The 27,610-nt window shown below is 48.5% G+C and overlaps 1 protein-coding gene across 1 annotated transcript; it reads right to left on the reverse strand.

Annotated features, from left to right (window-relative positions):
- Positions 1–2,126: 2,126 nt before the first annotated feature.
- On the reverse strand, positions 2,127–20,207 carry APCDD1L (APC down-regulated 1 like). Its single transcript, XM_075438963.1, has 4 exons — positions 20,063–20,207; positions 7,619–7,748; positions 6,564–7,122; positions 2,127–4,278 (listed from the first exon to the last, which is right to left on the reverse strand). The coding sequence occupies exons 1-4, from the start codon at positions 20,097–20,099 to the stop codon at positions 3,514–3,516; spliced, it is 1,491 nt and encodes a 496-aa protein (XP_075295078.1). The 5' UTR covers positions 20,100–20,207; the 3' UTR covers positions 2,127–3,513.
- Between the last annotated feature and the right edge of the window lie 7,403 nt (positions 20,208–27,610).

Raw genomic sequence — 27,610 nt, forward strand, 5'->3', positions numbered from 1 at the left:
TATGAAGTGTAGAAAATTAATAAGGAAAGCAATAGCCAAAAGAAAAGAAAAATGTGTGGGTGCGTGGAGAGGGTGCTAGAGCTGAAGCTCAGAGGAGATCTGTCTGGTAGGATGAGGACCATTACTGGATGCAGGTGGTAAAACTGCTGGGGATGATGTAAAGAACTGGAAAGGTGATGTCATTCATGAGCAATGCTTAATATTAAAAATTGACGTCTTAGAATTCCATAGGTCTAGAAACCTTTATCGCTGTTCCTATGGGAGATGCTCGGGGCAGTCTCCGACCTGCGGATGAGAAGGATGCGGACGGGACAAGGGCCGGGTGAAGCGCGCAGCCGCCCGACACCCCAGGGAAGGGATGGAAAAGGAGATGAATGGTAATGAAGGAGCGTGATGTAAATCATTTCATTCTGTCTTTGGTTCTCGGTTCTCTTTGGGATTGGAGTATATCGGGGCGCCTGCAGAGCACAGTGGTTTCTGCCAATCGCAGCTTTTAGGAGGTCGTTCAAACAGAACCAGAATGAAATGGAGGGGCTCACAGGAGAGCCCTGCTGGGACCTGATACAATTCCAGTGGTTCCAGATCACTGGTGAAGACAGACATAAAATCACTGCTGATAAAATGTTAACATGCCGAAAATATCTGTACTCGGGACCAGAGTAAGAGCTCCACACATGCTCCTAGTGCAGGCCCAGGGTGAAAGACTAACTAATGTGTTCTTGTTTTTAATTAACATTGGCAGTAAGTGATTATACTTCTGTGTGTCTCAGCTGTGAGAGTTGGGAATTTTGGATGCAGTTTGGATATTTACATTTTAAAAGAGAAGCTGAGTAATTGGAATGGATGCAAAAAAAGGTTCAAAAATGACTTGTAGAGTGTGAAAATGCCTTAGAGAGGGTGAGAGAAACAACTCAGTCGGCTGAGTTTATCTACCAGAATTGAGAATGTCTTGATTACAGTGTACAAGTACCTTCCCGGGGAGAAAACACCGAGCACTGCAGCTCTCTGATCTTAAAAAGAGCACCACAACAAGAATCACTGACTGGCAGTTGAAGCCAGGCAGATTCAAATTGGAAAATGGCACAAATTCTGAAGAGAGAATAACTGTAATCTAGGAATGTTTCTCAAAAAACTGTGAACAGAACAATAAAAGTTATGATATTTATGCAAATAGCTTTTGCATGGCTTTTTTCCTTTCAGAAGTGTACTTAAGGGGGGGAAGCAGAGGACCCAGAGGCTCCTGAAGAGCCTTTCGTAGGGAGCTGTAGTCAGCGTAGGCCATCCGCCGTGCAAGGTATGGAGCTGTGTCTGAGCGTCCCGTGCTGCCGGGGCCAAGCGGCAGCTGCCCGGCTGTGGGAGGCGGTGGGACCTTTCCCAAGGGTTTGGTGTACAAGTCTCTGACGTCATCCTGTACCTTTACATCATGTTAATCCTGTCACCGCCTTGAAAGGATCTGTGGTCTCGGAGGATTTTGTACACCACGCGATACCTGAACACTTGCTAAGTTTAGTACATTTCCATACTATGAAAAAAATCTGCGCACAAATCTCATCCTTGGGGGTAAACGTAGGGTGGGAACTGCCTTCCCCCTCCTCCACCCACCCTCCAAGGACAGCACCAGGCTGTTGCCCGTTCTTGCCGTGGTCGTCTTTGGGTCCTGCAGAAGCATATGGCTCTGCTGGTTGAGTCACGGGAGCCTTTCCTCTAGGCTGCGGTGAGCGACCGCTCCAGCCCGGTGATGGGAAGCAGCTCTGCTGGCGAATAAGCTCTGCCACGGGTATGGCTTATGTGAGGTGCAGCTGTGCTGCCCCGGGCTTGCCCCGATTCACAGCATCTCCTGGAGGAGATGTCATGGTCTCTGAGATGCACTTCCAGTTCTCCAAACGTTTGCCCATGGATCTCCACACAGCAGCCGGCAACAAAACCCAGCCGCCCTCAGGAACAGGGAGGCATTCTGCCTGCTGAACTGACCCCGGAGAAGTCGTCTTCTCCACTGATGGCAGAGGGACTCAAAGGCGAGGTAGTCAAGCCTGGCCTTTTGTGTGTCCTCTTGGATGTGTAACTGTTTGTGATTAATATTCGATCATGCCTGGAACATGTGAACATGCTGACAACATTTATGTCACAATTGTATGCATTTAATAAGCATCTCATCTGAATTATTAATGTACAGATCCCCCAAAAGTATTTTTATGTTATAAACCCCATAATTTATCTAAGGACAAGCTGCAAGTTCGTAAATAACAGCATTAAGAAGGTAGCTATTGCATAGCTGGTTTAACAAAATACCCTTTGTGAGTAAGATATATAGGCCTATTTGGAGAGGATTTAGCTACTGGGAGGAGGTCGTCTCCAAGCAATACGCTTCTCAGCTGCAGCAGGCAGGGAGTGCAATTTCTGAGTTTGTCCTTCTGGCCAGTAGGAATGGGTCTGCCCTGACTGTGCTGTCTGATCCGAGTGTCTCCCCAGCACACGGCTCACTGGAGGCAGATTTATAAAACATCTTCACAGGAACGAGGGTGGAAGTGACACTTGGATAGAAAGGAGAGCTGGGTGAACAACGGGTCTGCCAGTACGCTTCCTCAAGAGGAGACGGTGAAAAACACGGCCTGCGAAGACTTGTAAGCAACCTTCTGCTTCGCTTGGCGCGTGGTGAGGGGGAGTCGTGGTTGCCTGGCGAGCTGGAGCAGGCGGGCAGTGACACGGGGCCACTGCCGACGTACCCAAGCTTAGGCCAGCCCTGCGCTGGAAAAGCCAGAATAATGCAGCCAGGATGCGGTGTCTGTGGCCAGCTGATGCCGAAGGTTGGAGCGGTTGTGCACAGACGCCTTTTCCATTTACTGTATCTTCTTTTATGACCAGGGTCAGGCATAAGTCTGTCAGGCGGATGCTCTCTGAGGGCTGCTTGTTGTACGTACGTAAGGGGAAGACTGTGTGTTGCATCTTTGTGTGCGTACATACACAGCAGAACTACAGAAAATAGCTGTAAACTGAAAAAGGCGTGATTAACCGTGCCCTTATCAAGAGCACTCGCTGTTTATCTATTGCTGACTGACTCTGCAGATTAAATTTGCAAGAACAGCAATAAGGAGTGTGATGGGAGGGAACTTAACCTCAAAGAAACTTGGCAGCCGACACTTTGGATGTTTGAATTACGTCTGAATCAAGCTCTTGATTTAATCTTAGCAATGTCAAAAGCTCAAAGCAGCAATTGTAATTGATGTCGCATTTCCCCCCCCTCATATTGCTAAAGTATCTGTTGCAACGTGCAGCACATCCATGTCACTACATTAAGTCCGTACATGAGGAAGAGGGGAGACTGGGCAGCAACGCCACAGGACAAACAGTATGTAGCCAGCCGTATCTTCTTGGCTTCGTTCGCTGTTGTTCGGTGTTTTTAAAAAATGTTTCCAAATCTGAGTAAAACTGGTTCCAGATGTGCTCATTTGAAGGATCTGAAAGTCACGCTAGCACCAAGACTGTCTGAATTCTGTGCTGTACCTGAACAGAGAACTAGTCCCATCCTAAAAACACAAGTGCTATAAACAGTAAAAAGGCCACAGGCAGAGGTTTTAGTGCTTCACTCCCATTACCATCATTTTTTCCCACGTATTTTAGACTGACATAGTTAGAGAATTCCTCTGACGCTCCAGCACACTGAATCAGAGGTGCCTGATACGACGTGGGTCGCTTGTCCGGGCTGTCGGGGCTGGATCCGTCCGTGGGCCTTTCGCCAACGTACAGCAGGCTGCGGTCTCTCGTGTCGTGCTCCGTTTTGAAAAGTTCGTACTCGGTGTGGGGCAGCTTGATGCCCAGAGCCAAGCATCCATTTGTGGGTGTAATATCCTGCTCCACCCCAGCGCTCCAGGAGCGTGTCAGCCCGCAGCTTCCAGGTTTGGAGGAGTTCAGCATTGTCACCGTCACCTGGTCCATCGGCATCACCCGAGCCCGCGTGACTTTAAAAGCCAGCTCGGTGCCACCCCTCACTTTGGAGGAGGGGATGCCTTGGGTGTAGTGCCCAGACGCGTAGATGGTGAAGGTTGGCTGTTGGCAGAGCGGGTCGGAGTAGTGGTAGTAGTAACCTTCCCAGGTGTGGTTGTTGCCGTGGAATATGAAGTACCTGGTAAGGAAAAGCACGGCAGGTCGGACCTCGCAGTGGGTGCTCACCCAGCTGCCGCTGAGCTGCATGGGCAGCTGAGCGCTGACGGGGAGTATGGGCGGGTGGTGTTCGTCAGCTCTGTATATAATCCCACAGGCCGGGCACGGGTGCACGTGGTGCTGCGGAAGGCAAAAAAACAACATTTTTATAAACCGATAAGCACAAAACCCTTTCAGAGCATTTAAAAAGCTCCAAGTCCCCTCTCCTGCACCAGGGTGCTCAACGGCAGCGAACCTGGCCCGAGACACCCCAGCAGGTCGGTGAGATGAAGCGCGGCTCGTTGGCACCCCGGTACGCCGGGACAGAAGCAGAGGTCTGTGCCCCGGACAAGGGCTGGGGATGCTCCCTCGGGTCCCCCACGAGTCTGCCGCGGCGAGGTGCCGCTTACCCACGGGTGAGGATGCGGGTGCTGGGAGACCTCAGCTACATCAGGCATTAGCGCACCGATGCGGACGAACCGCGGCGTTCTTTCTGGCAATCGAAAAGGCTGTGAAGCCTCGCCGTGGGGAGGTCTCTGCGGCTGCACTCAGCCTACGCGGCCGTACAGAGCCCCTGCCCGTGCTCCTGCGGCTACGCTGGCCAGCTGCTGGCCGGGCTGCAGGCGAGGCGGGCGTTTGCCAAGCGAACGGGCACGGTCCCGGAGACGGGGAAGGAGAGGACCTGCCGCGAACCGGGGAGCCAAGCTTGGCTTCTCTGCCAGCGCTGCATGCAGAGCCCCGAGCCAAATCCCCGCCGATCCGATGCCAGGAGCAGGTTTGTGCCCCTTGGAACTTTTCCTTATACTTCCTATATCACAACTGATTTATTTTTAACTAACCAGGGTTTGAACATTGTATCATGTTCTAGAACACAAGCTAATCTTTACTGAACTGTCGAACACAACGAGGTGAAATAACTCGGTAGTTAACTGTAGGGTGGGTAATTTACATGCAAGTTGATTGGAGTCTACTGTAATTTAGTAATTTTCAGCTTGCTTTACTGCTACTGTCACGTTAATGAGTGCTGACAGTACACAGTACATTATGGCTAAATAATCCCAGAAGTTGGCAAATATATATGCTCTCCTTAGACAGGAAATTCTTTGATAATGAAAGGTAATTTGGGGAGAATGGGTTTCTTTAAAACAGATATAAATTTGAGGGAAAAGAGTGATGTTTTCATAAAGAGGGTTAAAAATAATTCTTAACATAGCTGCGCAACCCTCACTAGCACAAGCAAAGGGATGTTAGTTCAGGGGGCGAGGGGGCGAAAATCCTGGGCCCAACAAAATTATCACTACAGACACGGAGCCAAAACTCTTGCTTGCTTAAAGCAGTCACGTGAAGTTATTTCTAATGTATGGCGGCTTCTAATTACCGCCAAGTGGTGACATCATGTGCTGGTCCATTGGAGAGCTGTTGGCTGATTAATTACAGTGCTACATTCAGAGAGTGAATTTCAGTATCTTTAGGTTTGGTTTTAAATTAACTTTTAAAAGTGTTTATGTTTACCATCTGGTTTTGCTCATATATATGGTTTTGGCCCAAGATAACACAAATTTAACCCATTTGAGAATGTTACTTTTGAGGGGGAGAGGGGTGTTGCTCTCTGTTTTTCAGAGGTCCATTGGTGTAGTTTGGCGTGTGGGGAAATGTTGCCTCCAAAATACATTTTTTTCAGTTAATTCGGTTCTATCTGGTGAAGTTCGGGGAGGATTTTTTTCACACCATCTCACTGCTCGACCACTTCTGAATGGGTTAGCTGCGATTCAGATAGAAATGTGCTTTCCTGGCAATGACCTAACCTGCTGCAAAATCAAATCAACAGCACCCAAGTCTCTGTTCAGTTTTATTTCTGTCAAAGCCAAAGTTTGATTTCTGCGTAATAACGTAATTGTGCTCAGGGTAACTTCCTCTTCTAATGGCATTACCCCGAGGACTAATGATTTCATGGCAGACGTTTCTTCCTCGCTCCTCTCAGCCTGGAGGACACAATGGATTGCACCAGAGGGGAGGAAGGCAAAGGCGAGAGCAGGCAGCCTCTCGTGGTGCGCGGCCCGAAGCTCTCCCTGCCTCTGGTGCAGGAAACCAGGGAACCGCAGAGCCCACGAGAGCACGGAGCCCAGGAACGGCTGCGAACTCCAGCGCCATGCCAGCGCAGGCTCGCCTCCGACCTGGGTTTCGCTGAGCTTCACCCGCCCCAGCCCCGCTGCCTCGGTAAGGAGAGGGTGAGCCTCAGGCGCTGCGGAGCACCCAGGCAGCTCCCCGGGAACCCGCACCTCCAGCCCCGCACCTCCTCACCCGCGGGTCCTCAGCGCAGAAGGGGCTGAGCGCAGGCAGGCGGTTATTTTACCAGTACGGAAATACCACGCGCTTGGCAAAGCTCGCGAACCGCCGAGGGGACCGCGTAGAGACGTCGTCCTTACCACCGCGCTCTGCATCGGTCGCTGATAGCCCGTGGGTCGGTAGTGGACCCTCTCCACCCACTCGGTGTGGATGTCCCCCAGGTACAGCTCCTCCACCAGCCGGCCCCCGCTCTGCTGCGCCGGCAGCAGGGGCTGCTGATGCTGCTCCACCCGCACCAGGCTCAGCTCGTGCATGGCGAAGCCCAAGGCGGCCGTGCAGTCGCGCTCGGTCTTGGCGCTGAGCAGTTCGTAGAGAGCTCCAGGGGCCCAGCTGCGGCCCGGGGGCAGGAACCCGCCGCAGCCCTCGCCGGAGGTCTGGTTGATCCGGGAGGCCACCTCCCGCATGGCCTTCTGGCTGTGGAAGACAATGCCAACTTTGTGGAGGTGGTAGTCGGCCTCAGTGGCCCCGCGGGTGATCCAGGAGGCCTGGCGCAGCCGGAGCTTGCCCTTGATGACCAGCGAGTAGGAGGGGTCGCGGCAGTGGGGGTCCCAGTAGTAGAACTGGTAAGCCTTGAAGAGGCGGTTGGCGTAGAAGAGGTAGGATCGCGTGAGGAACTCGGGTCCCGGCCGCACCTCGCACCTGGGGAGGAAGGCAGCGCTGAGGCGGGCGACGCAGGGCCGGACCCCTGCCCAGGGGGAGCAGCACCGGGGCCAGGAACCTCCTGCACCCCGTGGCCACCCTGGGGGGCTTTGAGCTCTGCGCACCCGCTCCCAGACGTGACAGGGCCGGACGGAGGGTCTTGGCCCCATCCCCGGGGAGGAGTGCGGCGGGCGGGGGGGGGATGAAGGCTGCTCTGCCCGCCGGAGCCGAGTGCGTTCACTCGCTGCATCCGAACGCAGGGAAGGGCGAGCGGCGGGCGGGAGCAGTGCGGGGGCTCTGGGGCGGGGAGGGGTGTCGTGAGGGGGGGTGCCCGCCCGGAGTGGGGGAGCCCGGGGTGGGGGGTGCCCGGGGTGGGGGGCTGTGCCCGCCGGGGAGGGGGTGCCCGGGGAGGGGGGCTGTGCCCGCTGGGATGGGGGGGTGCCCGGGGTGGGGGGTGCACGGGGTGGGGGTGTCCGGGGGGGGGGGGGTGCCTTACCCGGTTGAGACCCAGCGCCCCTCCAGGCGGGGCGGCAGCCGCGCGGCGATCCCGGAGCCACCCTGCAGGTGGCGCAGCTGCTGCCGGCACCGTGGCTCCCAGCGCAGAGGCGGCTCCGCGGCCGCGCAGGCTGCCGGGGGGGGCAGAAAGCGGGGTGAGCCGTCAGCAGCGCGGGGGCTGCGCCTGCCCCCCCCCCCCCGAGGGTCCCCGGACTGCCCCTGCGCAGAGCCCCGGGCCGGGGGCAGCGCGGGGTCTGCGGGGGCCCAGACGGGCCCCTCGGCTGCCCTGACGGCGGAGCGAGCTGCGGGATGGACCCCGCGCGGGCCCGCGGAGCAGCCGGCTCGCAGCCAGGGACACAGGCTTGTTACTGTTTCCCAACCGGAGTCTCCTCTGAATCCCACTATTTTTGAGACGAAATCTTCAAATCAAACTGCGACAAATAACAAGCTCTTTGTTCGCGTCCCCTCGCTCGCTATTGTTGAAGCGGTGACGGACACAGGGAATTACGGCATGGGAACATTCGCCTCGCCTGTCGCCCGCCCTAAGGACAGGGATTCTGTCACTTACCTCATTTCCCATAACAACGGATGTTATTGGCTTAGGGAATGTGCGAACACTCCGCTAAATCCTGAAGACCTTCACGTGCACACATGCGTACGTATGCATATTCCTAGATGTTACTCACTCTTTACTTCAGCAAACTTCTGTTGCACTCATCACGAGTTTGCTTCAACAAGAAACCTGGGACTTGCCTCTTTGCAACGCCACGAAACCAGCTCTCGGGGAAGCCCCTCCTGAAACGCCGCCAATTCCCCGCCATGGTACAACCGTCCCGGCCGGCAGAGCCCTGTCCCTCGGCCGGGTGGTGTTCAGCCCAGCCTGGGGCTGCCTGGGGTTTATGAGCCCAGCCGGGCTTCGCTCGCTCCAGCCATACTTTGCACTCTGCCTGGCAGCGTGCTGGGAATTTTCAAGTCAATTTTTATTCACTCCGTACCAATGGCGAGGGGACAGGCTGCTTTTCAGGCTGCCCATCATCTGGAAAGAAAGATCTAACGTAGATGTATCCCGTTCCCACAGAGTGAGGATGCTAAACGTTTGCACACCCTGTGCCTCAGCCAAGGAGATCAAGCTAGAGAGCCACAGCCGCTCCTCCTAGACCCTGCATGCCACACACGTACTTCTGTACGCCCTGAACCACCCTGTGATCTTTACAGGGAGATTTGCCTAAACCAGAGCCTTCACTGGGAAGAGACACCAAAACCACCTGGCTGCACGTGAGAGAAGTGACCACTGAGATCGTGGAGGGCCCAAGCCCGGTTTGGGGAGTGCAATCACCTTCCTAACGAGACGTGTTTGCAGACGAAGCTAGCACATACGGATCTGCTGCAAACCATGGGCAAGACTACGAGCTACTGAGCAATGTCAGCAGAATTCCCTGGCTCACAAGCTCAGGATATAACACAAATATAAACACCCAGGGTGAGAGTCACAGCTGGGCTCTACCAGGGAGGCTCCCCAATTCCCACAGCCAATTTATTCCGAGACAGCAGCCTCTCGTCCCAGACATCAACACATCCTACACACTCACACAGGGTTAAATCCCTGTTACAAATATTCCGCATCCAGGTTTGCCACAAACGCAAGCCCTAGACCAAGTCAAATGGGAACTCGGTAATTAAACATCTGCTGTGCAAGCCAGAGGCTCTTGAACACGGGGCAAGGCAGAGAGCCTTCCACTCAAATAGTGTTTTATTACTGATCTAGTAATACAGAACTTACATCTGATGGACAAATGCAGTCACTTCACCATGGCGCTGCCATTTGCAAAGGTTTTACACATCACAGTAACAGGGTCCTTGAAATGTATTTGCATAGATTTAAGCACACAAACCCTGAAACTACCACAAAGGGAACAAACACATGGAAAGCCAAGCCCCCAGCGAAGCAGGAGAGCAATAACAGAAGCAGCCTACCTACCTCAGGGCCAGTGAAACCGGCCTTGGGTTTTCTGTTACCTCACAGTGCACTGGAGTGCATAAACTAGCTGGAAAGACACATTATTGGTGTTACGGGGTCTTTCCGGAGCAGCCTCACAATTGTACTGTTTTCATCATCTCCAAGGGCTGGATGTGGCGAGCAGGCATAGCCAGCTCCTTCACAATTGCTTGCTTCCTAATAAGCAGTTCCGGTGAGTCTTCGTATGAAAACAGGAACGTATTGGATGACAAGACCCGTTGCTATTAGTTAAACCTTTCATGTGGCAGCTGCAGCCTCCATGCAAGCTGCCCCACGGGTGCCCATTAGTAGAGCACATTAGGAGTTGGGGCTCTGTGTCCTCATCCTGGCTCTGCCATGACTTTGCTCTGTGGCCTCAGGCGTATTTACTGCTGTGTACTTCTTCCTCCTGGGTCTGTTTTTTACTCATCTGCAAAATACACCAACTTTCATCTGACTGACCTATGAAGAGGCGTAACTACTGGCAAAGCTTTTGGAGAGCCTTTGGTACAAGGACAGTCCAAAGTGAATTACACAAAATAAACATGAAATCACTCTCCTAGAGAATACAGTAAACTAAAAAATAACAGTATTTGTATTAGAGGTAATGGACTGTAAGGGTCAAATTTGCTCTTGCTCATAAGCACAGAAAGACTCTGGTGGTGTCGGTGTAGTCTATAGTTACACAGAAATAACAGCACAGAATACAGCCCCGTTCTCAATTCGTTCCCTGCGCTCTGTGTGTGTTTACTGCAGCAGAAGCTTCAATATTTAACAGAACCCTTACTGCTACTTTTGGCAGAACCACTAAAAGTCTACATTGTTTGAGAGCACAGACACTTTGGCAATGCAATCACTACATTTTGACACATTCAACAGAAGAGGGAATTTTTATAATCAGGATCAAACTCGGGGGGGGGGGGGGGGGAGAAAAAGCCTTCAGAATGTAAATATTTGACATGATGGGAATTCCTAGGGATTTTGTCTTACTTAACTGTATACAAGACTCCAAGCTGGATGCATCCTCAAACCAAAAGCTATTGGCTTGTATCCAAATTTTGTGGCTGCTTTTTTCTCTCAAACACCCCAGCCCAGCCCCACCAGATGCAAACATCCTTTCAAGCTGGAAAAGTTCAGTTCCAGACCTGAAATCTGCAGTTAGGGCACATCTCTATTCCAAGAGCAGTATAAAGTGGCTGTCACTCATTTGTCACGCTGCTACTCAACACTAGTGAAGCACATCAGAGCAGCTCCTCTCTCCATCTTCCGAGAGACACAAATTGACTGCTTTATAGAGTTCTAGGGCAGGAGGGAGGAATTATTCACAATTCATCTTCAAGACAAAAATACTCATTCACAGGAAAATCTAAAAAAATCCCCAACTGTGATCTCTTCCACTCACTCGTTATCCCGTCTGTCTGTATCGATTAACCACAAGCGTTTCCAGAGAGCTCCTCCGTACAGCAGCTAGACAAAACAGTATCTTTTTCCAGCTTTCCGGTGTGTGCTGCATCCCAAGTACTGGCCCAAAGTCTCTGAGCGATGGGGCTGCACAATTAGCAACGCCAGCAATCAGGAACAGCGACTGATCCCTGGAATCAGCAGAAACTGGATCAAGCCTTGACACAACAGCAGCAGCAAACTCTGACCAACTGTTCCATACGCTTATTTGTATAAGCGATTTTCAGAAAAATCAGACCCACAGCATCAAATGATAGAGAAGCAGAACTGGAAATTCTTCGCAAAGCAAATTTTTGGTAAAATTAAGACAAAAGATTCCTAGGCAATGGCCAAGCCTGAACATGAGAGCCTGCCAGTGGGCCTGTGCTACATAACTGCTGCGTGCTCCAGCTTCAGACCCGCTTCCCACTTTTAAAGGAAAAAAATACCAGCCAGGAGAGAAATACTGTAATACGCCTTGTTGGAAACAAATCTTGTTTGTGTTCCTCCAAGCAGATCGACTTTGGAGAAAAGCTAACTTGAGTCACACATCTGTTTCTTTATAAATGGAGGAGAAAATGCACACATTACAGTTTGCACCAAATTAGTTACTGTAGATCAGCTCTTCTCCAGAGCTAGATTGCTTAATCTGTTACATGTTATTGCCTCCTATGGCCAGAATTTATTATTCCCATTTATAATTCTAATGTTTCAGTTAGTCACCCATTCACAGGGATAAGATCAGTGCCTGAAGTCATGGAGCATTACACATTTCTTCATTTAGAGATGACATAAAACCTTTGATATTTTCTGAGGAATGTTCAGACTGGAATGAAATGGACGATAAGAAACATATCAATATATTCTGTGCAAGCGAATTATACTTACCACACAGACTTCATTAACAGAGCAAAATAGTGTTTCTTTAGCATTTTTCCCTCCTGAGAGCACGCAGAATGGATTTTGGGTTAGCCACTAAAGGAGTAAGCATTCTTTTAAAAGCAAAGAAAATGTTTGTATTTAGCAAATCCATTTTTCTTGCATTAGTGTGGAGATTAAGTTAGCAGTGCTTTTAATTCACTCAGAATAAGGCATTCCCAAGCGAACAATTCTGTGGGAAGAGATACATTTTATATTATAATATTATAAAGTTATAAAACCTAAATATAAGCCACTGGGGGGTGGAAACTGTATCACAGCAGAACTTTGCATTTTCCCTATCTGCAAACTGAACCCAGTTCAGGACAGAACTTAAGCACATGCTTAGTCTAATTGGTTTCAGTGAAACTTCAGCATGTGCTTGAAATTAAGCCAGTGCATGAGCATTTTTCCTGATTAGTAATGCCTCCCTGAACTGAAGCCAGAATGTGGTCAAGCGGTTGAGGGAGGATGCCAGCGCTTTCACTGGAGTACTGTTTGGCTTCTGGAAAAGTATTTCTATTATTCATCCCTCCTCTTATTTGTCTGTAAAATGGGTATAATTACATATAGCTGTTTCACCAGTCCAATGCTCAGTTCCAGCTATTTGTAAAATGCTTCAAATTCACTAGATGTTTCTCAGTTATTCTTTTAAGGATGGCACAATAAATGTGTTACGTTAGCTGTCATTGTAGAGCATCACCTTGAGTTTCTTGCACATAACACAGCATAACCATATACGAAATTCTGCAGATCCTAAGAGGGAACTCAGCCCACTCAAAATTCCCAAGCAGCTCAGGATTTTAGAGAAATTTCCAAAACATACTTTCAACACTTTGGCAAACAGATTCAGACACCGTATTCTATACCTTTAGCCTAGCTTTGTTCTGAGGCTGTGATCATTGCCTAAGTTGTCTCAAGTCCACAATTAAAATAGTGAAGCACTTGTGGCGAGTTGACTGGAGGTTTTTAAGGCACTAGAGAAGCAAGTATTTTGCTCCTTGGAATCACGGAATCATTTATTTCTCCTGCAAGTGTCATGCCAAGTGACAGACAACAAGACAGACGGAGTTTGTGGTAGGGAAGAGGAGAAGGGAGAAGGTATTCTCTCCTGCACCTCAAAGGTCTTCTTCAGTATAAATGACATTTAAATAAAGTAGCTTCTTAAAATGGCCCTCTCTAGCTGTTTGCCTCAAAGAAGACAACCGGGCCTAACACTGTAAACAGGATTGCAGGGCTTGAGCCCAGTTTCATTGGAGTCCATAAACAGGACAGATCCCATGGCCGTACCAACACAGCATCAGCACCATCTTCAGAAAACGCCCATCCCCAGAAACTGACAGTTAACACTCCGTTTGGAGAACAAAGTGATACTAAGAAGAAATGGGATACGGGATATTCTCCAATGGAGTGAACTAAGCAAGTCATGTAAGGATTGGCATAAGTAGTGCAGTGAGAAAGAAAAGCACTCGAGGCGGATGTGAGTACATCTTCCCAAGAGATCTCCTACAGTTCATGTTCACCAAAATGCCACGCTTTCCAATTACACAACAGCGCTTTACTCACCACATACTGGCTGTCCTGACAGCTACAGGAGCCATTTCACTTTGTGTATCTCCCTCCCATCTCCCAGAAGATATTGCGCAGACTCAGAAAGAAAGAGGAGTCATACACTTTTTCCACAGCTAAACTGGTCAACGTCAAAAGATTTACTGGAGAACAGTTGTTGGCCCAAACGCTCTGGTCAGCTCAGCGGTAACGGGCCCTTAGCTTGGAGCCCTGCCCCACGCCAGGCAGCCCAGCCCAGGGGTCCAGGAGAGCAGACAAGAGTGCGAAGAATGGGGTCTTGCTCTGAGCCAAAAGCAGAGAAACCACAGGGCTCCCCTGCCACAGTTCACGACCTCCACACAAATCTACAGGGCAGAGGCTGGAGGGATAGGGATGGTTAATCAGGAGAGGTAAGAACTGATGGGATAATTGCTATGCGCCTTCTTTTTTCAGCATTGAAAGTACAGAAAAAAGCAAAGGGGTTCAGGCTATGCTAACCCGTGATCTGTGTTAAACTCTGATCGATATTGCCGCAGAAGTTTGGCACAGAGCAGTATGTACCCAAAAAGCAAAAGAAACCAAAGAAGGACAATGCTAGAGCTTTTTCCCTTGAACATCGGTGAAAGGTTAAATTTTAATTTGGTGAGATAGGTGAGACCACAGGCAGTTGATCTCTAATCCCCTGGGTACCTAGACGGCGAGAGATTGGTGAGAACACACGGGGCAAAGCGTTTATTCTCAAAAACGAAAGCAAACCAAATCAGTCCAAAGCTGAACAATGCCCTGGGGGTACAATCGCGACTCAGATAAATTCTAAGTGGAATTCATCTTACCATATGGGAAATATTACATCTACCTTCCTCAATTGAGATGAGATGGAAACTCATTAGAAAATACAGCACATGGTTTTGAAATTAATGGCATACTGTCATTTCGAATGTATAGAGCACCCATGCAGTTTTGGCGATTCCCTGGAAGCCCTGCACAGACACTTTATTCGTGGCTATCGTGGCCATTTTTAATAGTGATGGCTAAGCATATTTTTTCCCGGAGTGCTTTGAAGAGTGGAACCGGTAATCAGGCCATGGCTTGGCTATAAAATGCCAACCACATTTTGAACATCTAAATCACTCACATGGACCATGAGCACATAGAGGACCACCCACCACATAATATTAACGTAAATATAGCGTTTACCCAAAGCAAAATGAGCAACTGGAACTGGCGGGAGTTGAGAGTAGAACAACAAAAAATGATTAGAAGGTGGCAGGGATTGAGTTACGAAGCAAGATTAAAAGAGCAGAGTACATGTAGCCTGGCTGAGTGACAGCTGGGGTAAGATGGACGTGATAACAGCCTATAAATATTCACAAAGCATAAACACCAAGGAAGGGGAGGAATTCCTTGCGGTGAATAAAGAAGTTCTGTTGGGAGTGAATGAAGAGAGGAAAAAATGTGGCTTGTATATCAGGGTGAAATTGTTGAGGCACAATCTAGCAGGCAGCCTATGACCACTTGCTTGGCAGGATTTTGAGAGATCAAACAAAGCAGTAGCACAGCAGGGAATAACCCGCTCTTGGCAGGGAATCGGCGGGATACTCTGAGTGGCCTTTCAGTCTCCCACGGCCATGGAGCCGTCCCAGTTCCCTGCTCCCACGGGAGACAGCTGGTCTCCTGTGTAAGCACATTGTTTGCCATCCCGCTCATCGAAATCACTGCTTGGCCTCCATGGGACTAGAAATACAGGCCAGATGCACAGAGGCATTTAGGTGTGTAAAGACACAAGAAACTGCAATAGGTACCAAACTGCTGGACACAGTTGAGAATCCCAGTAGGTCCCTGCAATGTCAAGGACTCACCATTACAGAATCACAGAATCACAGAATAGTAGGGGCTGGAAGGGACCTCTGTGGGTCATCTAGTCCAACCCCCCTGCCGAAGCAGGGTCACCTACAGCAGGCCGCACAGGATCTTGTCCAGGCGGGTCTTGAATATCTCCAGAGAAGGAGACTCCACAACCTCCCTGGGCAGCCTGTTCCAGGGCTCCGTCACCCTCAGAGGGAAGAAGTTCTTCCTCATGTTCAGACGGAACTTCTACTAGGAAATCAGATTATAAATCCACTAAAGCAAGAACAATCCTTTTGTTCTCCACTTATTTAGCACCTAACACAACAGGATTCTTGGAACTGCTGCAAGGCTACCATTTATAGTAATAAAAATAGGATCTAATACGATCTAATACGGTCTAATAGTCTGAGACTACTTGGCTCCTTGGAAGCCAAGGATGAGAAGGGCTTTCAAACGCAGTCATAGTGGAAGGTATCCTCAGAAAAAAAGCTCTGCAGAAAGGTGGTAAACTGATACACAGCCCACACCAGAAATAAGCACGCATGTTTAACTTAGAATCACACGTGACCACAGAAAAAGGTTACTTGTTCAGCTGAAGCACAGAATTAAAGTTACTTCTAACATGCATTTTGGGGTCTGGGTGTGGTTTCTAGATAGCCTGAAATTTCAGTCTACTGTTTTGCCTGTCAACATTAGCCGAGTTTTGATGTGTTCCAGTTCTCTTAAACACTGCCGACAGATGCTAAAATCTAAGTTGACATTCAAACTACTTGCTGCATAATCTAATAACGGGGCTTGTGCTACTCAAAACTAACAAAACTTGGGAGCTTTTTTGCAGTAAAACTTTGCTGCCATTTATATTTTCATCCATCTTTTCCAGGAAGTCTAACTGGAAGTAAGATTTTTTTTTCTCAAAAAAAGCTTCTCTGAAAAGCTTCAAAAATAACGTGTTATTGTGTTTTTGTATCAACAGGGGAGAAGGGACACTTAAAAGCCATAACCTGCCAGTGTCCAGCACTTGTGGATCTAGTAAGAGTGTGAAAAAGGTGAACCCAATTGTCTCAGTGGGGAGCCTGGTGTATACATTGATCTCAGAGTATGGGGTGAAAGCCCGCTTCCAGGGATCTCCGTCTTCAACTTGGACAAGGCCAAAATGTGGCACGTTTGACAGTGTTTCTCATTAACCCAGCAGAAACCATGAGGGACTTTTTCAGTGACTGACCAAATGCATACACTCAAGTTTAAAGCATTATTTTAAAAACTAAACTCAAACAAATCTCTTCAAACACTCAGTAGTGAGACTTCTCCTGTTCATTTCTGTACCATTACACCAGTTTTAAGTTGAGAGCTGTTGTTGCACTGATCCAAATGTCTGCCTACCAGTGCCACAGGAGCTGAGCTTCACTGCAGCATTCTCAGTTTCAGCACAATTCAAACTGTGATGATTTAATAAGCTATTCACTGAAAACGAGAAAACATCAGTATGAAAGACACGATTATCATACTATCACCCTGCTAAAAGTCAAAAATAATGATGGATTTCAACCCTCTTATCACTTAACACTCGGGAGCTTTGGCATTTCAAATAGTCATAAGAGTTTCTTTCCTAGCACACAGAAACAGGACTTTCCTAATTTTGCATTTTAGAGCATGAGACCTTTTAACTCCTTAAAGAAGAAAAAACCCCCACAGATTGCAGATTACTAACCCCTCAGATCTTACACAATTAAACCTGGGTAGAGAAGGAGCTGTTCTATGAATCATATTTTCAGTTTCTGGCAGCTCTCTTAGCCTACAGAAGAGGGGTTACACATTAAAATTCTCACATTCTCACTGTCAGTTTCTTGGTACTATTACACCTGAGATGCACCATCTTAAAATCATGAAGTTTAGACTTCTCTTTTTTCATAGCTTTATCTTCCTTGGCAAATACATAAGAAAACCAAAGGAACTGTGTAACAGCATCGTATAGGTGCTTCCTAATTTCGAGGTTGATTTTAGCAGTGATTGTATCTCATGCATGAAAGCGTTGTCTTTATCGATGACATATGCTATGTTGTGGGGAAACACAGGATCCCATTGAAAGCAAAACCTCTTTCCAAACTTTGTTCTGCCAGATGCAGCCTCCCCTAGCACTGGATTCCAGCTTTGGTTTTCTTCACAGCAATTTCTGGCTTTTGAAAATCTCCTTACTCAACAATTTGTGCTTGTGGGGAAAATATAGAAACCACACGATATTTTTTTTCACTTGTGCTTTTTTTACATATCTGCCCTGTTTTTATCTATATCCATATATTTTGAAACACGGCTAACCTATAATTACGGAAAGAACAAATAGAGTCATATCACATGATCTGGCATAATACATTTGTTGTTGACTTTTTGGCTAGCTTGAGAAATGAAGAATAAAAACTGCCAATTTGGTAAAAATATATTAGCTAAGTAAACATTGCCCAAACAACTATGTGAACCAAAGACAATGATGTTAATTTAATAGCATATATACACACATATCTATATTGAATATAGTACTATCATTTATGGGATTCTCTTCCTAATCTCACAACTGAATGCAACTGCTGGTCTTGTCTTCCCTCAACACTGTAATTTTCAAAGTTAAAAATAAACATTGAAAGCAAGAATAGATCTTTTAAGTTAAAACCATGGAGAAGCTACACATGAACAAAAGCAGTGTGGTGTTATTGGAATGCAAAGACTTTAATGAAAGCTTAGGTAAAACTCAGCACGTCTCTGGGGACATCTCCAGAAATGAGGGATTCTTTTCTGGAGGAGATTCCAAAATCAGATTCAGTTACCTAACTAAAGTGCTTTTTCAACTACTTATGTACTGGTATCATGCTGATGTTCAGTTTTATGCAAAATACAGAATGCCAGTCTTGCTCACAGTGAAGCAAACCTTGCTTTGATTTTAATAAGTTCTGGATCTGACTTAGCTATTTAAATGTGCGTTTTAAGGTCCAGCTTCTGTTCTTACTGAAATCAATGGAAATTTCCCTCACTGACATCAGATGGAAGAAGCACAGGGTTTAAATTAGATTGGACTAAAATAAATTGTATGAGGATTTAAGGAAGAAGTATTCTAATTAGACTTAAGCAAGTCATCTTACATAATGCAGTATAACAGATCTCTAAGCAGTGCCATTTGAGCTAATAAAATATACAGAGAAGAATATGTATTTCTCAACCTGTTTAGCCTTGTCTTTGGGAAACAACTTACAACAAAGCCCCTGTGTAAGGAGAACAGAAAAGTAACCCTATAGAAGTACCATGCTTAGAGAGCTCTTTCTGTAGTCTAGTCCTTTACACTTCATGCAAATATTGCCCGATAGCTGTCACTATACAATGCTTCTTATCACTAAACTAAGCCCTGAGCTGGAGAGGCAGCCAGTGTGCTATTTCGCTGCCCAAAACCTCAGATGAGTAAGTGGCAGAAAGGAAGCAAGCAGTGGGAAACCCAGGTGTCTGGGTTCCCAGTGTGCAGACTGCAGGGGGGCCTCGGGGGCACCCTCCCACCCATCCTTTCACCTGCCCCTTCTGGTCAGGGGTGCAAAGGCTCAACCAAGGGTCTCCCTTACGTTTCCTAGGATAATACACTGTGCGAGGATGGACGAGCCTCCTTCAGGCTCCACTCCTTGTCGTAAAGAGAAATCATTTTGCGTTTTTTCACAGCACAGTTGTCTTTGTTCTCCCATATGGTCTCCTAAGCCAGAACCTTTTCTTCTGAAACCGCTCCAAGAACTGTGGGGTTGAAAGCCGCCTTTCCGAAAGGGAGCCGCAAAGATGCAGCCTGCGCTGCTCGGAGGATCTGGGCTGCTCGGAGGGTATGGGCCGCTTGGAGGGTCTGCGCTGCTGGGGCTCGGTGACACGGCCCCGGAGAAGCAGACTGCTTGTGAAGTTGTCCCTTGCTGGGGCAGGTGATGGATCCTCCCAGGGATAATTCCCAACTCCCAGTGAAACACCACTGAGAACCACCTCTGACCCCTGGATCCAGACCGAGCTGAAGCGCTCCCCGTGTCTGCGCTCCGGGCAGGAGCAATGGGGAAAGCCCTAGAGGGGTTGGGGGGCGCCCTGAGCCCCAGCCCAGCACCGCCCTGGGCACCTCGGCACCGGACCTCCAGCCCTCCCGGCATCGCCACCCGCCGCTCGGGGACGGGAAAGCCCTCGGCTGCGGGGGCTGTCCCCCCTCCCCGGCCCCGCAGCATCCCCGGGGCTCCGTGCTCCCTCCGGGGCTCTGCCCAGGAGCACGGCGGACGCTCCGGCCGGGCACCGCGGGGAAAGCCGCGCCGGGCCGGGCCGGGCAGCGTCGGCGGGGAGAGCCGGGCAGGAAGCGAGCGAGCGGGGCTCCGGGCGCCTGGTGCCCCCCGCCCCGCCGGCAGCGTGGCCCGGGGCGGCTGGGACGGCCGGGGACCCCGGCCCGGAGCCGGCCCCAGGGAGACCCGCCCGGCACCTTCCCTGCGCCCTCCTCGCACCCTCCTCGCACGCTCCTTGCTGCTTCTTCGCGCTCTCCACACAATCCCCTTGCCCCCTATTTCCCTGCACCCTCCCGGCGATCCCCCGACCCTTCCTGCCCCTTCGCAGCGCCTGGGAGGCGGCGGGGAGCCCCCCGAAGGGACGACACCCGCTCCCCCTGCCCTCCCCCCGCCCGGCACGGCAGCGGCCGCCGGTGCCACCTACCTACGAGCAGCCCGGCGAGCCACCAGCACCGGACCATGGTGTCCGCTCCGCTTCCTCGCCGAGCTCGGCGCCAGGAGAGGAGCGACCGCGGCCGCTGCCCGCGGAGCTCAGCGGGGCGCGGCGCCCGGCGGCGCAGCCATGGGCCGGCTCCGGCGCTCCGGTGCCCGCGGTGGCGGGACCCCGGCTTCAGCCCGCCGGCGGGCGGCTGGGCGCGGCGGGGCGGGCTCCGGAGCAGTCCCGCTGCTCAGCCCCGAGCCTTGCGAAGCCGGGGGAGGGGGGGTGGGGGGATATTAAAATATATATCTTTTTAAAACCACCACAGCCCACGGCGCCTTCGCTGCGGAGTGCGTTCCCCCGGCTGCCGATAGCTTTAATGGAGCTTGGCAGCCACAGGTTCAAGTTGCCAGAAGAGGTGGAGACTCCGCCGCCTGCGCCCCACATGCGGCCGCGCATCGCACGGGTGGGGGAGGAGGAGGGCTGCCCCGCCGCCGGCACAGCGGGGACCGGCGCTTTCCCCTCGGGGATCGACACTTCCCCCACAGGGACGGGCACTTCTCCCTCAGCGATCGGCACTTTCCCCTCAGGGATCAGCACTTCTCCCTCAGGGCCCTGCACTTTCACCTCAGGGACCGACAGTTCTCCCTCGGGGATCGTGAGTTTCCCCTGAGGGACTGGGCCCGACGGACGCCTTGGCCGTGGGCCGCCATGGCTGCACCGTGCCGCGCTGTGCCACAGGGGCCCCCACGGCGGGTGTCACCCCTGCCTCACCCCCACCCGAGGCGGTGGGGCTGTCCCGGCTCTCCCAAGGCCGCTGTGGGGGTCTGGCCAGCTCCCTTGAGTGAGGCTCTGTGAGGGGATCATCCCCGTGTCACCAGGGCCTGGCCCTCCTGCCCGCCGTGGGCCACGGCTACCTCAGATGCAACGGCCATCTTGGCTTCTGGGGCCATCAAGAGACACCAGTGTGTCCCCCGAAGAGCCTAAAGCCCTTTAAAATCCTCTCAACGTCCCATGCTGAAGAAATGTAGGACTCTCGGAAGGCGACTCCGAAGTGCCTACCTCAGGCGGCACTCACCCATGGGTCTCGTGCTCATGCCAGACCAGACCCTTTCCATTACCGAAACGGCCCGTGGGACGGAGCCGCCACCGATAACGGACTTATAACCAGCTCTTGGCACAAAGCTAAGCACAAACCCGAACTCAGCCATGCCTCAGACAAAACAACACTTATATCGATGATTAGCAATGAACTTGAAGCGAGATGTTAACTGAAGATGAAGCTGGTCCGTTCACTGCCCTTCAGAGACAGTAAAACGATGGGTGTGCAACAGTGCAGTGAGCGGGCTGCCTTTGGAAGCGGCGAGGGTAAGAGGCCGTGCCGCGATGGCTCTGGTAGTCTAACACTCATGGTTGGTAGTCTAACACTAAGGGTTGGGGTTTAGTGCATTTTTCCGGGCTGAAAAACTGGGTTCAATTTTTGAGAATGAGGCAAAGAAATCAAACACCCCCAGCAGAACCCCAGGACCCTGCAAACTCACTTTTCCTGGTGAAACGGGCTGTTTTGCTGGGTAAAGGGAACCCTTACAAGGAAAAAAAGCTAGTCTCCAAGTTCCCAACAGTAGTCCTGTTGATTGCAGCGGGGAGGAGAAGCCAAGGCCTGATTCTGCAGGCACAGATGTGCTGAGCAGAGGCTTTAGTGTGCTGGGGTGAGGTCTCAGTGCAGTGGTTTTATTACATTGTCAAAAATAATGCATAACATCTTTAATGCAAAGTGGGACAAACTTATCTGTCATGGGTGCATAAAGAATTAAAGTTTAATGATACTTGCCAAGATACAAATAACAAAGTCCATTTGTAATGCAGGCACTCCTTTTTCGAACTGATGTTTTTATCTCTTTCTGTTTCTCAAATTCCCCAAACCAGTCATTCTCAGTAAATGTCCAAACCACTGTAGTTTTATTATGCTTACAAATACATAAATTATCAAATGCAGAGGCAAAAAAAAAAAAAGTCCTTTATAATGATGGTAGAAAGAAAGGAATAATTTTGCAAGAAGTTACCTTTGCAAAGCAGGACATATGCTTTTCAGATCTACTCCAGCGAAACCCAGAAAAATGATGGTAGAGGTAATCTTCTGCTGGTAACAATCTCAGTTTTTGGCTATGTGTTTTTTATATGACACTCTGATGTCTAATGCTAATCATCTTCATTTCTTTTGGAGTATTTTGAAAGCATTTTTTTGAGGGAAGGAATAAAACCAAAGCAGAGGAGTTTTTACATGTGTTTGAAAATTCTAATAATCATATGAAAACTATCACAAGCTTTTATCGTATATCAGACTAACGGGGCACAGCAGTCCGTTTCATTCATATGGCCTCTCTCATCCCTGCAGCTCCCAAGGGGCCTTGTCAAAGTCACCAAACCATAAGCATTTTTTCTTTGGAAGAATTCTTCCTGCCACCATTGTGTTGCAGAGCTGCCTGAGCACGGCAATGCAGCTGTTCCACAGCGTGCCGCCTCGGGAGGATGAGAAGAGTGCCACAACCCGTGAGAAATACCAGGAGGATTTAGACAGGCGATCGAGTCTTCCAACCTGGAAGTCTGCCAGAACATCAGGCTGAAATTCTCAACTCGTGTAAAAATTACTGGGTAATCTTCAGCTCCTGCAGAGGACCAGTGGTGTAAAAATGCCTGTAATTTTTATTATCAAATAATTACAGACTACCTGCTGGGCAAAGCATGTGAAGGGAGATAAATGATTGCAAACAGCTTGTAATTCCAGCAGAACTACGTGGCCTGATTTATGCATGCAAAGTGAATAGAAGTTGTTCCTATTCTGATTCAGGAGCACTTTACTCACAGTGCTGTAAATACTAACACAGCTGCAGGGTAACTGGGAACCAGACCAAGGTGTTTTTACATTAGCTATGCTTCACTTGCCTGGCACCTTGTGTGATATTCATTCCTGTGCAAAACAGGTACAGAATATTTGAACTCAGAATCATGCACTCTTGTCAGCAGTACAGGGCAATGAGTTGCCTAGCCCCTGAAGGCAAGGATAGGCAACCACACATGAAGGCAGCAGGCCAGGAAACCAAAGATTAATAAACCACCACATCCGAAAATGCCATTTGTCTGAAGAAAGGGATCCTCTGACTGGATACTTGGGTCCCCAAAAAGCCATGTCCGTAAGCCATAGCCACTCTGCTTCTGAAGTTCAGCCTCTAAGAGGTAGTACCAAGAGATGTAACATTTGCAGAGCTGAAAATACTGGGTGACCTGAAAGTGCTGTGTATGTGCATTTGCAGCTGATGTTTACGCTGGAAAACCACCTGCACCCTGTTTTGGTTTCAGGGGTGTATTTTGTGGGGCTGTGAGAATTAGTATGCCCTGACAGCTTTCTAGGATAGCCTCTATGTTTAGGCACAAGACTGCTGCAAAAATATTAGTGAAAGTACAATATTAAAAAGAAATGTTTTGTAACATTCAGACTCTGTTTTCATCCAGTGATTTCAACTGCTATGGATGGCCACCTGTAAAATGTTGTTCTGCATCAGGACAGAGTTTAAAGGCACAGCCTTCATCTTTCTCAGTGCCTGTGAATGACTTCCAGTCTGCGGCTTCTTTTGTCAAGTCTCAGCCAAGAGCAGATGAATAACAAAACCCTGTTTTGGGGGGCTGGTGGGAGGAGAGCTAGGCATCCCTCATGGCAAGGGCTTCATTGAATCTCGCTGAGAAACTCTGGAGGGAGCTATATACATTTAACACTCTTTGACTCACCAACACATGGACCATGAGGCAGAGCTGGCAGATGGGGGCAGAAAAAAGATATTAAAAATCTATAAAAAATAAACAAGTCTGGAAAGGATTCTTAAATTTCTCAGAACAAATAAGTAAATATAAGGTGCAGAATCTATTTGTTTCACTCTTAAATAAAAAGACGTTAATATGTGCAGAGGATTCTTCATCAGAAGTACAACGTATAGAGACTTTATTCATTAACTCTCATAACATGGCCAGAGGAAGACAGCATTATCTTCCCCACAGGGACACCAAGGCCAGGGATGATACAGTTTGCTCAAATAGTGTCTTCAGTGCCTGGCTCAGGACATATCCCAGCTCTAACGTCAGTAACGAGTATCCTGTTTTTCTCAGTTAGCACAGAACAGTACTTCCCTGCTGTGCAATGTGCTGTATTGTTGCCACACTCTTCACCATTAGTAAAGAAAACGTAATGTTGCCATCCTTGATCAGCTCTCATTTCTTACATCAGCCTGATCTCAAGCAGGTAATTTCTTCTTGCTTTTTCATGATTGGTGACAGCCTATTTGGACTCTGCCTTTTGAAGCTGCTGGTGGATATGGACAGAGATTGCTGGGGCTTTGGTTGTCTTTATTAGCCACCTGAGAGGAACACCTTCTGACAGTGCAGCAGTGAAGGACAGGTGACCTTCCTTTAGCCTGTCACTTTGAGCTATTCACTGAGAAGTAGCATTTAAAAAAAATATTGCAGAGTCATACGATGCATACCCAGTGCACTTTACAGAGTAACAATAGGAAAATGTGAATAAACCTTCCAGGGTACCTGGCTCAGTGTATGTATTTATATGCTAAAAAGCACCAGAGTATTATTTACATGCTTAGCTGGGGTTTGTCCTTTCTAGAGAAGTCTGGACTGCTACCTGTTATACTTGGCTCATGGTGATTTAAATAAGAATTTATAGACCCTAAACCATCTGCAAAATGTCCCGGTTCTTCAAGGCCAATGTAAATGCAACGAGGGGGGAAAGCCGCAGAAAGAAAAGGTTAACAAGGTTTCTCCTTGCCTCCCTCTTGGCACATTTTATAATTAACTTTATAATGTCTGAGAGCAAAGGTTTGAAGCAGATAAAGCTCCCACATCCTTGGAGATAATTGCAACATTTTGTGCAGCACATTACACCAGAAGCAACTTGGTTTGGTTTCATTGCACTGCGAGTTGTTGAGAATATGTGCACTGCAGGGCACTGCGGAGTGCTGGCTTCATGTCTCAACATGAAGGCAGCTTGCTGTGATTTATGTCATCATACTAATCAGGAATGCACACGAATTCAAAGTCCCTTTTGGGGCTAGGGGAAGAAGAAGGAATCAAAAATGAGCCAGCTTTCTATCTTGTGCAAGGTGCCACAGTTTTCCAGAGTGTGAGGGAATTTAAGTGTGCCATTAGTTTTCACAGGCACTTCAGAGGGCAGCTAGAAGAGAGATTTTGCTGCGTGCTGCAGTGAGAGCCACAGGTGACGGAACCTTCTTCTGCCCCCGGACTCTATCAGCATTAAGGAAATTTAAAATTTAAATAGATCTTGAAACTCTACCCTACGTTTTCTTATGAATGACAGATCCTTCCTGCCCTCAGTCTGCCACATTTCTCCAAGCCTGAAAACTGACGCTTCCTTCTTAACAGCAAAAAGTGGGAAAGACGTTTGTGGTCTGGTGGTTACACCATGGGGCTGGAAAGCAGAAGAAGTGTTGTTTCACATCTGAGCCAAGTCTCTTGTTCACCATGGACTTGATCCTGCCAGATACTGAGCACCCATTGATTTTTCAAGGCCAAGCCCTCACACAATTCATGTGAGTCCAAGTTCTTGTTCCAAAGCAAAATCTGGGCCCGTATTCAAAAAAATTGGTGCTGATTCTGTGGTTATGCTGCTTCCTTCACAATCCCAGCAGCCCAGCATTAATTTCCATTCTCCCTTCTAGTGGCATGAGAGCTGGGACAGTCATACTCTAACACTTGACACCTCTAAAGCCCTGATTCCTCATTAAAATTTCAATTTTCTCCTCTCTGGGGTTTAGCTTTTTCAGATTATTGTCCTGTTCTCTTCTGTTCTGCCCATACCCAGGAAGGGAGAAGAATAACAATCTGGAAAGAAATTGTTTTTATTCTTATGAATTGCAAAATCACCACTAGCTCTGACTTTTGCTAGAGGAGAAGCTACTATAGATACAGATGTAGTCTGTGCTGAGGCTGGTTTCTTTAGGGCAGCATGCAACTTAGAAAGAACAAGCGAGCATAATAATGTGTCTAGTCTGTTTGCTGGGCAAGTGATGAAACTTCCCTAAGGTTTGTTAGTGTTCACCAATTAGGATTGTAGGAATTTAGGTGCTAGCATCTTATACATACCTTAGATTAGTGATTTTATGTGTTTTCCATGGACCTTGTGGTGACTGTGAACTAATTCTAAGGTTCTGCAAAAAATAACCAAGAAAATCAGGTCAATCGTCAATGGCTCCATGGGGGTCCATGAAACCTAAAGGACTGGAAACCACCACTGAGATCAATGGATGGATTATTTAAATTGGATATGGCCCCTTTTTTGTATCCTTATATGTAATCAAATTTTCGGTGTAAGATTTCAATGTAAGAAGTGCCAACTGCACCACTGCATGCAGAAAACTGCACAGATCTGGCTGACTGCAAAGATCTGTGGCTCCAAGCATGGCCTCTGCTGATCTGCAAAGACAGAGAAAATAGGAGGGAACTTGGGCCATCAATAAAGGTAAAATAACCATATCTTTGTTCAGTGACTTTAGTAACCATAAGCAGCTGTTAAAACAAATGGGAGTGTGCTAAAAATCCAAGCCTTTCCATGGTCCCTAGTCCAGGGCTGTTATAACAAGGCTTGTTTTCTCCTTGTTAAAACAATCATTTACTCTTTACGTTTAGGAAGATAAATGTTCTCAAGGCATATAACGATATCAGCAAAGATAAATTACAAAGGCCACTAGCCAAATCCACGCTACTGTGAGGAACGCTTCATAAATCGTTGCAGCAGACACATGTCTGCTCTAGAAGCAATGTTAGCATGCACCTGCTCACGGCTTGACACCAGCCCCTTGCATGTTATATTTCTGCAAAGCATGAGAATAATCTTTACAGAAGTCTGCAAATAGCAGCAAAGACTGGTGCCTTAATCAGGAAAGCACTTTATCACTTATTTAATTCTTGTTCTACCCAAAAAGTATTTATGGATACAAACTTTAGTTCAAGCCTTACATGTGTAGTATCCTTATATGCCCAAAACATTATTCCACCGTGCGCATTTTTTCTGGTTTATATATATTCGCGCTTTCCCTGCCACTGTTCAAACCTATCGCGAAGTGTTTTCAAAGCTTTTTTTAAAGGTAGAAGGAAACGATGGAATAAGGGATGTCTTTTGAGTGCCATGGATTATACAGCACGCTTTCATCTGTGAGTGCCCCGTGGGTACCGGCGTGTTCCTTGTGCTTGCCAGCACGTCTCATTGCACAAACCCTCCTTGCTGCCCTGTAACAACCACCAACTGTCCCAAACTGCTGACCTATTAACCAAACAAACTCAGCTAAATTTTGCCATCTGTAAGTGTACTACTATTTTTCTAATTGCTAAAAACCTGTCCTTCCTGCATTCATAGCGTCTAGAAGAGATTGTTAACATCTGGATATTTAGCACAATAGAGGCTTTAAACTTAAAGGAACATTGTCCAGGTTAGCCAGTGGATTTGGCCATATGTATTTTTCTTACAGATGATTCTTT

The sequence above is a fragment of the Opisthocomus hoazin genome, chromosome 18 (genome assembly GCF_030867145.1).
Source record: "Opisthocomus hoazin isolate bOpiHoa1 chromosome 18, bOpiHoa1.hap1, whole genome shotgun sequence".
Taxonomy (NCBI): domain Eukaryota; kingdom Metazoa; phylum Chordata; class Aves; order Opisthocomiformes; family Opisthocomidae; genus Opisthocomus; species Opisthocomus hoazin.

Excerpts from the sequence above, each read along its gene's own strand:
- APCDD1L (XM_075438963.1), bottom strand. The coding sequence starts at position 20,099 with ATGGTCCGGTGCTGGTGGCTCGCCGGGCTGCTCGTAG. Across the intron at positions 7,749-20,062 it reads GCTCGCCGGGCTGCTCGTAG|CCTGCGCGGCCGCGGAGCCG; the intron begins GTAGGTGGCACC and ends CCCCCCCGGCAG. Across the intron at positions 4,279-6,563 it reads GACCGATGCAGAGCGCGGTG|CACCACGTGCACCCGTGCCC; the intron begins GTAAGGACGACG and ends TGCCTTCCGCAG.